General features: G+C 39.1%; 1 protein-coding gene across 1 annotated transcript in view; it reads right to left on the bottom strand.

The window, feature by feature from the left end:
* The window catches only part of eys (eyes shut homolog), a 196,090-nt gene that overhangs the window by 104,157 nt on the left and 79,398 nt on the right, over window positions 1-12,535 (bottom strand). Inside the window, exons 24-25 of the mRNA XM_072437256.1 lie at window positions 9,979-10,100; window positions 7,681-7,940 (exon numbers count right to left, since the gene is read on the bottom strand). Coding sequence (XP_072293357.1) covers window positions 7,681-7,940; window positions 9,979-10,100 — 382 coding nt within the window. The remainder of the gene's footprint in view (window positions 1-7,680; window positions 7,941-9,978; window positions 10,101-12,535) is intronic.

Raw genomic sequence — 12,535 nt, 5'->3', positions numbered from 1 at the left:
AGGGTTGGTTTTACAACAATCCATTTTACACACTACAATGGTTTCTCCTCATGTTTGTCCACACTGGACAAATATGTCACCGGTAGACACAGTCCTAAGAGACAATTCTTATGTGTAAAGATCACTGCAGACCGTTCACTGATCCACATCTGGGCCACTCAGCTTTGAAAATAAAAGTGTATCTTCATTACATAAGTAACTACTATTTAAACATTTTGTGAAGGCCTGTTTTTCCAGTACAAATTACCTTCTCACAGTGACTTGAACAGCACATTATCAGTTGCCTCTGTTTTTTACCATATAATATGAGTCATCTAAGTCGGGCAGATGTGAATTTGAACTAGGTATATGTGGTATCAGTACATACTAACTATGTACTGTAATTCTATACAATAAACTGAATGAAGACAAATGTGCAACAGCTTGAGCACAGGTGTTTTTTTGACACCTGCAAATGATTTCCTAAATACTGAAAATATAATCATTATATACAATTATCTTCTGCCATTTCATCATTGAGACCTCATAACCATAATATTTGCACAATGAATGGCATGTTTAATCATATGAAGCATAAAATGTAGAGAGCTAGCCTCATACATACAGTGCTATTATAATCAAGAGTGTAATTTCAGACCACTCATCCTATTTTGGTTTTCCAACTGTCAAGAGGCAACAAAGCTTTTCCTCTCAATGGAGAGGAATGCTGAATTTATGGTCAGGCCAGTTAGGAACAAAAATAAAAACCTACAGTTTCAGCTACGCTGCCCTTGGAGCAACTATGCTGGGGGAAGTATGGCAGCTTGAGCACTATCCTCTGCTTCTGACTACATATTCTATCAATCAATATTTAATATCCAATTTCACTTGCAATCTGTTCATTGTTTTTCCTTCTTCTTCTCCCACCTCCGGCGAGGAAGGAACAGGCACTTCGATGACCTGTGGATCCAGATGCTCCTCAAATGCCTGGAAAAACGGTCTCTACTCCATATGAACGTTTCTTCATCTGCCTCAAAGAACTGGTTCTCGTCCTGAGTGGTTCTAGCGCATCTGTCTGAGAGAGTCGGATCTCTCCTTCTCTGTGGAACTCCTCCAGGTTTATACTTTTTCCCAAAGACGTTTGGTAGTTTTTCCTGGCCGAGACGGAGGGTCTAAGGACAGGGGAGCTTGGGACGTTTGTCTAAGGACACGGGATGCTGGGACATTGCCAAGTCCCTATGAACATTGTTTAATCTGCTTTTTCACTGTTGAGGCAACTACAGTTGTGATTTTGGGCATTACGAAAATAAATTTAATTGAATGATTTTCTATCTAATAAAACAAAACATTGTCGTAATGTGATTGTCTGAAGCAACCTTATGCCCATTTCTGTTTAAATCAACATTTCTACTAGCCATATACAGTGCCTACCATCCAGAAACCGAAACCTTGTCCAGTTGACAATATATAACCACCTGAATAACATGGTTCTATCTTAACAAAGATATTACACATTCATTTAGAAATACATTTCACCGTTTGAAAAACACACTTTGACCATGATGTCCTGCACTACCCAGCTGAAGAAATCTGAATAAATTAGCACAGTTGTGTAAATGCCTGTTGCTGCTACAGGTTGCCTTGCCGTTGGCGTTTGCCTTCCTCACAGTGACACACTTTCACATGTGAAGAGAGCTTTGGTGGCTGTGCACAGTGAGTTTTGCCTCCCAGGCTACACACGGGGCGCCCTCAGCCATTTGATTGGTGGAGCTTGATGCGCCTCAATGTTGCCTGCCAGCCCTGCCAACAGCAGGAACAAAACAGGGCAGTTGAATCTGAAAGGCAAACTATACCATGGAGTTTACATTTAACTTATTGTCTTGTTTAACATTGTGTTCTGATCACTGGTATCCATATCACCCCACGTCTACTATTATTTATATCCTTAGATCCTGATTAAAATGGAAAAAAGATCAGGATCCTGTAATGGTAAGAATAACTTTTGACCCAGACTGACATATAAATAAACTGCTGTGGTTCAGAGGTAAATTATATAGTATAGTAATTTATCTGATTCTAAATAATAACTCACTTTTACATTGTGTTATTACTGACCCTACTGACCCCATGTGTGGACAAAAAAAAAAAAACTTTTACACTGCTTTGATAAACAATCACAGGCAGCACTGTCCTTGGAGTGAACGGATCTTCAGTATTTTGACCTGCAGCAGTAAATACAAGGGTTAAACGTTATAATAATGTTTAGAAAAGCTATACCTCTGAAACCTCTGTGCACACTGGTGCTTTCTTCTTTCTTGTGAATGCAATTGTTGTTCAGGACACAAACTAGAAGTCTCAAAGCAAAAACTGCAGAAAAAAAATGCCCTTTTGCCCTCAGCAATGGAATATCAGTAGCGTGCCGAGACCTCCACTCACAGAGGGAGTCGCGTTTTATGCCGGGGCCTGCTACACTTGCTACATTTCAATATTACCCCTGCGTCTACAGACTGCCATCACATTTATAGAATATTTCCTAATACTACTCCTACAAATGTCACAGTGGATTACATGCAAGGGAAATTTGCTTAACATGCAGCAAGTCAGAAGGCCTTCCAAGTTATGTGCCTTTACATCATGAGGAAATCAGATTATTCACCTTCACTAAAGTTTTTTAACCTTAGACCAGCCGTTATCCTAGTCATAGCAGGATATATTGTGTTTCCAGGAGGCCAGTATAGCTAGAAAAAAAGAAAAAAAACACCACTAACCCCCTTTTGCGGACATGCTTTTAATTTAAGGTTAAAGTAGACGATTGTGTCAGGATTGGCATCTAGTTAAAAATGCATATCATATCTTTATTCAAATGTCTTAATGCTAGAAATGTTTTTACAATGGGAACTTCAGAAGAGATAATACTAATAATAATATTCTGGATACATTCTGTTAAAGCTATGTCTGAAGAGTTGACGCTGTATTGACTTGTCTTTTGCTTCTTAAATATAATATGTTGCTGTATTCAGGGCTTCTAATTGGTATTTACCAACTATAATTTGCCAAACCATAAATCATCATCTTTTACATCTATAATTGAGAATTATTACTTGAATGAGCTCATTGGGATTTGCTTCAAACCTGTCTTTTCAAGCTCATACAATCCGTATGCCTCTTAAAGATGATCTAAGTGTGTGTCAGTGCACTAGTTGGCACAGCCTTTTGGTCGCTCATTAACCAACTGTTTGGTAGGACACAGTCTCAATCTTGTGGAAGGTGAAGGCCAGCGTAGCATGGCATGCAAATATCAGGTTTGTACTCCATGGCTCAGAATATCCCCAGAGGTGTTCCTAGACAGATGGAAACCAAATGGGTTCTGCATGTGAAGAGACCACACAATGCTTGGGAATTAATTCACTATATGACATACGTATCATAATTCTTCAGCTCATGCAGCGTACTTGAGGCAAACTATATGTCACTTTTAAATGCCTCTATTTAAATCATGGGAATGTGCCAATGGTCCATCATAGTCACAATGAAAAAGGTTACAATGCCATAAGCTTTTTTTTTTTTTTTTTACAGTTTTTCTATATCTAAATTGGCTCTGGCTGTAAATGCACAGTTTTATCTGGGAGAACCAGAGGTCCAGAAGTCAATAGCCAGCAATAAATTAACCAGCAAATGTTTTTAATTTGATATCACAAAATGTAAAAACACATGTATGGATAAAATTTACTTCCAGTGTTGTTTACCTACCTGATATTGCACCGTATTTATTAGAGGTGAGAAACATATAAGATAAGATATTCCTTTATTGTCCCACATGGGGAAATTTGGGAATTAGATTTTTTGAAATAAAAAATCAAATAAAAAAATTGAAATTAAAAAATGCATATCACAATTGTTGTTTTGGAGATGTCCATCCATCCATCCATCTTCTTCCGTTTATCCGGGGCCGGGTCGCGGGGGCAGGGATACCCAGACACTTCCTCCAACTCCTTCGGGGGGATCCCGAGGCGTTCCCAGGCCAGCCGAGAGACATTGTCCCTACAGCGTGTCCTGGGTCTTCCACAGGGCCTCTTCCCGGTGGGACATGCCCAAAACACCTCCCCCATCCGGAACAGATGCCCGAGCCACCTCAGCTGGCTCCTCTCAACGTGGAGGAGCAGCGGCTCTACTCCGAGCTCCTCCTGTGTGACTGCGCCCTCACCCTATCTCTAAGGGAGCGCCCAGCCACCCGGCGGAGGAAACTCATTTCGACCGCTTGTATCTGCGATCTTGTTCTTTCGGTCACTACCCAAAGCTCATGACCATAGGGGAGGGTAAGAACGTAGACCGACTTGTAAATCGAGAGCTTTGCCTTTCGGCTCAGCTCCCTCTTCACCACAACGGTCCGATGCAGCGACTGCATCACTGCAGCCGCTGCACTGATCCGCCTGTCGATCTCACGCTCCATCCTTCCCTCACTCGTGAACAAGACCCAGAGATACTTGAACTCCTCCACTTGGCACAAGGACTCCCCACCCACCTGGAGAGGGCTTTGGAGATGTACCCACTTAAAATACTGATCATCTGGATAAAGTTAATCCAAAAAATCCCCCGCCAATATCAAGATATTCATGTTTGTCAATATCGCCCTTCCCTAGTGTTTACTGGATGTGGATCTTTTTTTGAAAATTCTAAACATTCGAAAATAGGTTTAAACAACAGTTAATATTGCCCAAACTACACTCCAAGGACACTGCAGCATATGGGCCGAGAATCGTCTGTAACTTCCTCTGTAAATTGCGCTGAACGATGCAGTGCATGTTTGTTTCATCTGTTGTGGTTGTCGGCCAGTGACCCTCACCCCAACCTTTACTCTAGCTCTCCTGTTTCCAGGCTGCTCCTCTATCAGCTCTGGCACTCCCCGCTGCGGCGCGCTCATTAAGGGGAAAGTGGAACATCTGTGCTGGTCAAGGGAAGATGACTTAGGCCTCCTGGTCAGAGTCTCAGCGGAGAACAAAAACTCCCCACAAGAGCTACAGTAATCAGGTAGACTGTAGAAATGTCTTTACATTTTTACTTGAAGAAGATTCTTTCAACCTGGTTTCGTTCTAGCTCGCAGGTCTCACATTAAACCTTTGTAGACAAAACGCACTTCCATTGTGACTGGGATTTACAAAGCCCTTTAAAACAGCTCCCACCAGGCACCTGCTAATAGCTCCTTTTTAGCTCCTATTGAACTAATAGTGAAGATGCTACATCACCTTTTTGTGAGAGTGACACAGTGAAGTGTCCCGGGCAAACAAGAAGGCATACTCTGCATATTAAGGCTTCGAATACAGCAGGGGTACTTTTTCATTTTTTGAGTAAATGAAGATAAAATAATTCTTCCTTTCAAAAAAAAAAAATATTATTTTTAAGTTTAAAACAAACAAATATAATAATGAGATAAGATGTAATTTATATTGTATCAACCCATAGTATGATTTTACTTTTGCAAAATATGATAATAATACTATTACATATACCGTCTGTAATCATAAATGTCAACCATATGGAACTAGTTTTGCTATGATATCCCCGTCTTTCAAGCATTTTGGCAATCAAGGTTTAGCTTCCTACATGAATTAAAAGCATGTTGCATGACTACAAGTGTATAAACTATTATTCCTTGCTTTATCAGTACTGAGCTTTGTGTCTGCCCCAGGCTTCACTGACGTAAAAACTCTATGGCTCCATCTGAGAGTAGACTGGAGGGATATTCAGACACCCAACTGTTTACATTTTCTACTTCTATAGTAATAATGTTTTTTCCAGTGTTATGGTAAAGCATCCGTGCTTTACCATAACAAGGACAACACGTTGAATAACTAATTTGCGTGGTAAATACTGGTAAATCAATTGCTTCTGAATCTTTATCGAGTTAACCTTGATAATGTTTACAATGAGGTGTCTGTCCTCTGTGTGTGGGATGAGATTTGCTTATGGCCGTAAATCTGGCAAAGACAAGCAGACAAATTCTAATTTAATTAGATCTGGGAATATTGAGGCCTACACAATTTCCTTGACAAATAACCTACCCTATATGGCAAATTACAAGTTTGTGCACTGGGATCGAGCCAGGGGTTTTATAACAGTTGTGTTTGTTGAGTAGTAGTTCTGTAGGATGGCATCATGGTGAATAATAATAGTGTGAGTTACAATGCTTGTATGAAGTGAAAAAGAACAAGCCCACGCAAAGCTCTTGGTGTAATGTATGCAGCCAGCACCTAATTTCTTATTCCTCTCCAAGGAAGCCTTCTGAAACCAACCCAGTCGCTCTATTTATATCTGGCAACATCTTTTCATCTCTGCGCTGATAGAACCATTAGGTGAAGCTTGCTCCTATACCATCTTAAGCCCTTCACTTATGCACTTAACAAAGGCACAATGATTCAGAATGATCTTTTGAGAATATAAATTCATGTTCATAGGACACTCATTCTTCGTACAATCAGCGTGCAAGAACATGGACAGATTGCACCATTAAATATCAGCACTTCTTATCAAAGGCATAAGAATCTCTAGTTCTAATTTGTCCCTCTATGACACTGCCATGAAACCAGACCAATCATAAGGAGATGGAACAACCAAACAAGGAATGAAGTTTAACAATGCATTATTAGTGGATCCAAATTACTGAGTCAACTAAGGAATAAGTAAATGATAGAAATACATATTAACATCATCATTATGTATTAACTACCATATTTAATGTATACTCTGATGACATGCCAAATTAATTCACTTCTGATAAATAGCTGATTTTAATCTTGGCCTTGGCCTAGTTTTACAATTAATATTATCTATAAATAACTGGCAAGTACAAAGGAACTTTCCACAGACACAGTATGCAGCACAATTAGAAGCTACAAATGAAAATAGGATCATTACAGTGTGTCTTTCTCCATTTGCATATTGTGTGTAAAATTTAGTGTAAAATTGAGTGTAAATTCCACTTTTTTGAGAAGTTAGATTTTCTACCCTGCATATTCCTCTAACTGCAGTGATATCAACCAATCACACATTTCAAGATGGATTTTACCACATGGCAGTTTGAGAGATTCAAGGTGCCATTTATTTCTGACAAATGTGTGACATATGCTGATTTGTTGTTAGCATGATATTGTAGGAAAAATACTTTTTTTTCCTGTGATATGGGACATATTTCTTAAGTAAAAAAGGGGGAAAGGATACAGTTGTGCTAAGACAAATTTAGAACTACAACATGAACCTGAAATACTAATAAATTATCAAATAAAAAATTGGCGCTTTTTTTTTTTTTTAACACCAAGACATAGAACACATCCTGAAATACAATCAAGTGATTTTAAAAGTACATTATATCAGTGTACAATTGGGTAATGAACAGCTATATATAACAATTGTATTAACAAATAATATTCAACATATTGCTATAAATGATCAATTTTAATTGTAAAAATATGTATGGTCGGTATGCTCATTAGATAAAGCATGAGGACAGTAATACAATATCTACATTTCCACCATTCATGATTATTTATACATTAATCCCAAAGCAAGTTTGAAGAAACACAGCAGAGATATCTCACAAAATGTTAAAATGCAAAGCCCGTTCAAAAAAACAATATGGTAAAGGTTGAATCATGATCTAAAAGTGTGCTGTGTCCGCTGTGCAGTAGTGTAGGTGCGCTCACTCACCGGCTGGGCAGATGCACGTGGCTGTTCCATCGGAGCGTGTCAGGCAGGTGGAGCGATGCTGGCAGGGGTTGTGCAGGGGGTCGCAGGGGTCGTAGGGCTGGCTGCACACGCGCCCACTATAGAAGGGGGGACAGGTGCAGTGGAACTCCCCAGGTACATCTGACTCCTGACACCGCGCTCCGTTCAGACAGGGGGCCGACTCGCACTCGTTCACATTCATCGCACAGTCCGCACCTGTCCACCCGGGCCCGCACGTACACCTCGGAGAGACAACAGAGCAGAGGTGTGCATTCAAAACAGTCCATGATAAACACCTTTTCTGCAAATAATTGTAATCATCATATGTATCATTGGTTCAAAGAGATCAGAGAATAAATAATGAAAAATAATCAAGGTTTAAAGTTGTTTTTTCAAGGCTTTACAGTCAAAACTAAGATTTGCTAGATACATAATGCCATTTAAAACCTGTTTGCATTTTCAGGAGAAGAAAATAGCAATATAAAACAAGGATACATTGGTGCTTTCAATGGTTACTTATGCAGTTCTGCAAAACATATTTGCACAATAATGAGGCTGAAGTTTCAAACTTAAGTTTACAACATGCACATTATTTATTTGAGTATGAATTCATTTATACAATCCTCCTTGCATGCGTCTTTGTAGTTGTGCATAGTAAATTATTATCCATCAAAGTAGAATGCATCTTATCTACTACAGGAACAAAACACAAAAACAAAACCAACAATCTCTGTCTGTCATTCAGATCTTCTGTCATTTCTGTCAAAAAATAAAAACACACAAACATCAAGCATACTTCAAACCACATTTGTCATACCAACCACGGCCAGCCACTTTCTATACCTTGACAACTAGCATTACATTTGAGCCATTTCAAGCATTTTAGGCAATTCTGTGAATAATTTGTTTACACAATTTCCTCTGATAGACTAAGCCATTACACTGACTTACAAATCCACAGTGTTTGAGGCGCCCTGGTCCCCTCCGGCTTCTTACTACCAGACAGTGCAGGGGATTTTGCAGGTTAATTGCACCAGTGGCCAGAGCAGCCTTTAATTCTGGACAGCTGAATGTAGGACACGGGAGGTTAGAGCACTGAGTGGGATTAAATGGAAATGTATGCCTTGTAAGAGACAGACCAGGAGAGCAAATTGTTCTGGGAATCCTTGTGTGTGTGAGAGAAGGGCTATATGTGAAGTGTGCTCTCTTAAGGCAGCTGAATATTCCACTTGGTGGCAGTGAGCACCCGAGCACGGCCAACCAATCCACCGCACCCCCCGCCCAGTCTCAATCCTCCCCCCCGTTTTTCCACCTGAAGCAGTTTTACGTGTGTCCCCAGCGAGAGGAGCATTAGCTGCTGCAGATAGCATCTACGCCGATGAGTCGCAGATCCCCGGAAACCTTTTCATGCTGTGAGCCATTGATTGACTCATTTGTTTTACCTGCCATCTGCAATTCATTATCTCTGCTGCCACTGAAAGGACATTTTGCCACATATCACGTAGGACCACACTCCTGCCCATAGAACAAGCAGCTGCAGAATATGAGAAAAGCATGTGGTATTCAATAACTGTGTGGAAGATTAAAATTATTGTAATGATAATGTCAATTTTGTATATTTGTTTTGAACACATTAGTAAGGAAAAAAGGAAAAACAATTTAAACCTTTAGTCATACTTTTTAGATTATAACTTTGGCAATTAGGGCTGTAGCTGACAGAGAAATTCTTGGACAAAAGAAGCGTGACGTTGGCAAAAGCTCTCAAAAATGTTAGGATGTTGCACAAAAACTAAACTTCTATACAGAGAATTATGATAAGTAAGAGTAAATAATAGTCTATAAATGTATGATATGCAGTGGCAGTTCTTGGTTGAATTACAAAATCATAATCTTATCTTAGCTCATATTCAGTGTCATTTTTGAGTTGTACCATGAGATTATGAGGGAAATGCGCAGCCAGGTTGATTAAGCAGCAGCAGTTTACACACAACTTGGGTCAGCCCGGAGAAGAGGAGCTGGGACAGGGCCCATAATATACTACAGGGTACAGTCAATGTGCTGCATGACAGGGCTGATGAAGTGTGACATCTGGAAGGTGCATCTCACACACCTGATGAAGTCTCCTTCTCCTGTCGCAGTTGCCCAGCTTGCCCACCCCAAAAATCACCTCTGCTGATAAGGGATGTTTGTTGTTTATACATTTAGCAAATCCAATAACCATATAGTTTTTTCCTTCCTACAACATGCATTGATTGTGTGATGCCCCTGATTCAAACTCACTTGTACCCGTTGAGCCGATCTGTGCAGGTGCCGTTGTTTTTGCACGGCTGCGATAAACATTCATCAGTTTCTTGTTGGCAGTACTCCCCTTCCCAGCCGGAGTGGCAGGCACACTCATAAGTCTGTGAATACAAAAACAGGACGATCGGGTTAACACCGAAATAAAAAGGCACCTTACACCTGCACTTGTCTCAGTGTTGTAAAATAACTGTTTACTGCTCTAATGGGGCTACGGCAGTAATTAAGTGCCAGTGTTAATTAAGCAGTGATACAGTCTGGAAAGGGATAAGGCCATATTATTTATGACCTTTTAGATTTACTGCAGATTCTACATTGCTTACTACTATTCATTTTGCTTACTACATAACCAGTTATGTTAAAGTGCTCACAGAAAAGTTACAGCCATTAACATGCCTTACTGCCAATGCTGTGAGTCAAAAGGATCCTAAAATGTGCTTGTGTAAATGTACTGTAACTTCAAGATAAATAAAAAATAATCCATCCCAAAATAAATACAATCAAATTAAACAGTGTTAGGCTATAACTGACTAAAGAAAATCTTAGTAGACTAAAAAGACATGCTCTGTGTAAATTCAACTGTCCAGTAATCGATCGACTACATAACAAAAGGACTAATTACAAAATACTGATACTACAACAAAAGCAGCAACTACCGTACTCACAATGTCTGAAAACACTGTTCTGCCACTGCTTTAACCCGTAATACTTTTTTGTCCTTTAACCTTAATAATTAATAATAATAATTTTCTAAACATATTAATTAACCACTTTTATTTGTTGGCCTGTTAGCTAGCATCAGGCAATGCACTATAACCATGTAGAACATATGATTTATGAATATATAAATGACAAAATATCTACATTTTCATACTACTGCCAATCAATTACAATAATCACAATCACTACTATAACTACCCACTTTTCCACATTTGCATTCAATATTGTATTATAGTATAACAAAGAACATATAATCCTTTCTCCTTGAGTCGTTTTCATATGGCGAGGACCACTCCATGATTATTCCATCGATGCCATGTAGTGCACATTATTGCAAATAATCCTGTGGCACCAGATGAACGACTTGTTGTCTGTAGACCGTATAATTTACATGACTCTGCATACAAGATGAAGAGAGTCTCATAGGGTTTTTCGGACTTCCTTTCAGCCAACTTCCTGTCTAAAGGTCCTGGGTGTGTCTGGTTGAATGCATACTAATCTATGTTTTATACACTGGGGGGAGAGCTGTTAAACTTTGTCTGATGTAATTTGTGCTACAGTGGAGGTGGTGGGAGAAAATGGCATCATCTGGTGATAAATTAGATACCTCCAGGAGACTGCGATTCCTTACCCCTGGCAATAGGACATAATCTCATTTTTGCTGCTAAGTCACCTTCAGGGACCACACTCTGAAATAAGTGAAAGCTTGGTGGAATAGTGTGTAAGGATGGGAAGGATGGCACTGTAAACAATAACTGAAGGAGAAAATGTCTATATATTTGGAATAATGGGTTGGTAAAACAATAGAAAAAAACAGATACGGTTATGAAGAAGTATATTGAGAAGAATTATATAAAAATAAACTATATTATGTATATATAACTCTATATAAGTCATAGGGTTTTACTACATAGATTATTTTTCCTCATCTTCTTAAACAAAATCTACGCAAAAAAATATGTTATGTTTGCATTTCATAAGCACAGACATTCTCAAGAAATTACTTATTGAAGCACACTTGAAAATCCTAAACAAATATAGTAGAAATGGCAAACAAATCAGAAGCTGAAATACTGCAAATGAAGTAGCTTATTATGATATTTCAAAATGTACAGAACTACAACATATTCAGCCTTTTAACAAGAATCACAAAGCACCAAAATAAATTCTATGAAGTACATTTAGTTTGTACTGTAGATGTCCGCTCCCCTAGATCATTGCTGTGACATTTGGATAATTAGATACATGCATTGACATATACATCTTTATATTGTTTTGATATATGGTGTCATTTTTACCTCTGAAACAAAGTCACCTTGGCATTTTACAGTAATTAAACAACAGCAATATTGCATTAGCCTCCTACTGTACCGTCCAAGGGTACAGGATTATTCTAAACCTATACCATATACACTATAGGGCTGCGTTGTACAGCAAAAGTTATCCGTCTTTGTCAGAGTGGGGCGAAGAAATCCCCAAACTTTATCTATGTCACATCTGTTTTAGCGCTGCAATCTGTTAGCACATAAGCAGCTGTTGGAAAAAGGCCCCTGGTACTCATTGCACAGTTTGCGAGCAGTGTGCATTTCCCCAGGCCTTTCTGCAGCTGAAACAGATCAATGTTATTGGCTGAAAAAAAGACTTGGAATAAATATAGCCTGGGTTAAAAAAAGGTATATAATTTAGCTCAAAGTGTTTTGCTGGTAGCCTATAAGAAACTGAGCAATAAAGCCAACACATCACGGAAAAAGGCTTGCAGGAAAAAAATAATGGTCAATTTAATTTATTTTTTTCCAGTGGTGACGGACCAAGAAATCAT

Source organism: Eucyclogobius newberryi, unplaced genomic scaffold (genome assembly GCF_026437365.1).
Source record: "Eucyclogobius newberryi isolate DKJ021-1_F unplaced genomic scaffold, fEucNew1.0.hap1 SCAF_8, whole genome shotgun sequence".
Classification (NCBI taxonomy): domain Eukaryota; kingdom Metazoa; phylum Chordata; class Actinopteri; order Gobiiformes; family Gobiidae; genus Eucyclogobius; species Eucyclogobius newberryi.
The sequence above is the reverse complement of the archived record's forward strand: the minus strand, read 5'-3'. Positions and strand labels throughout refer to the sequence as shown.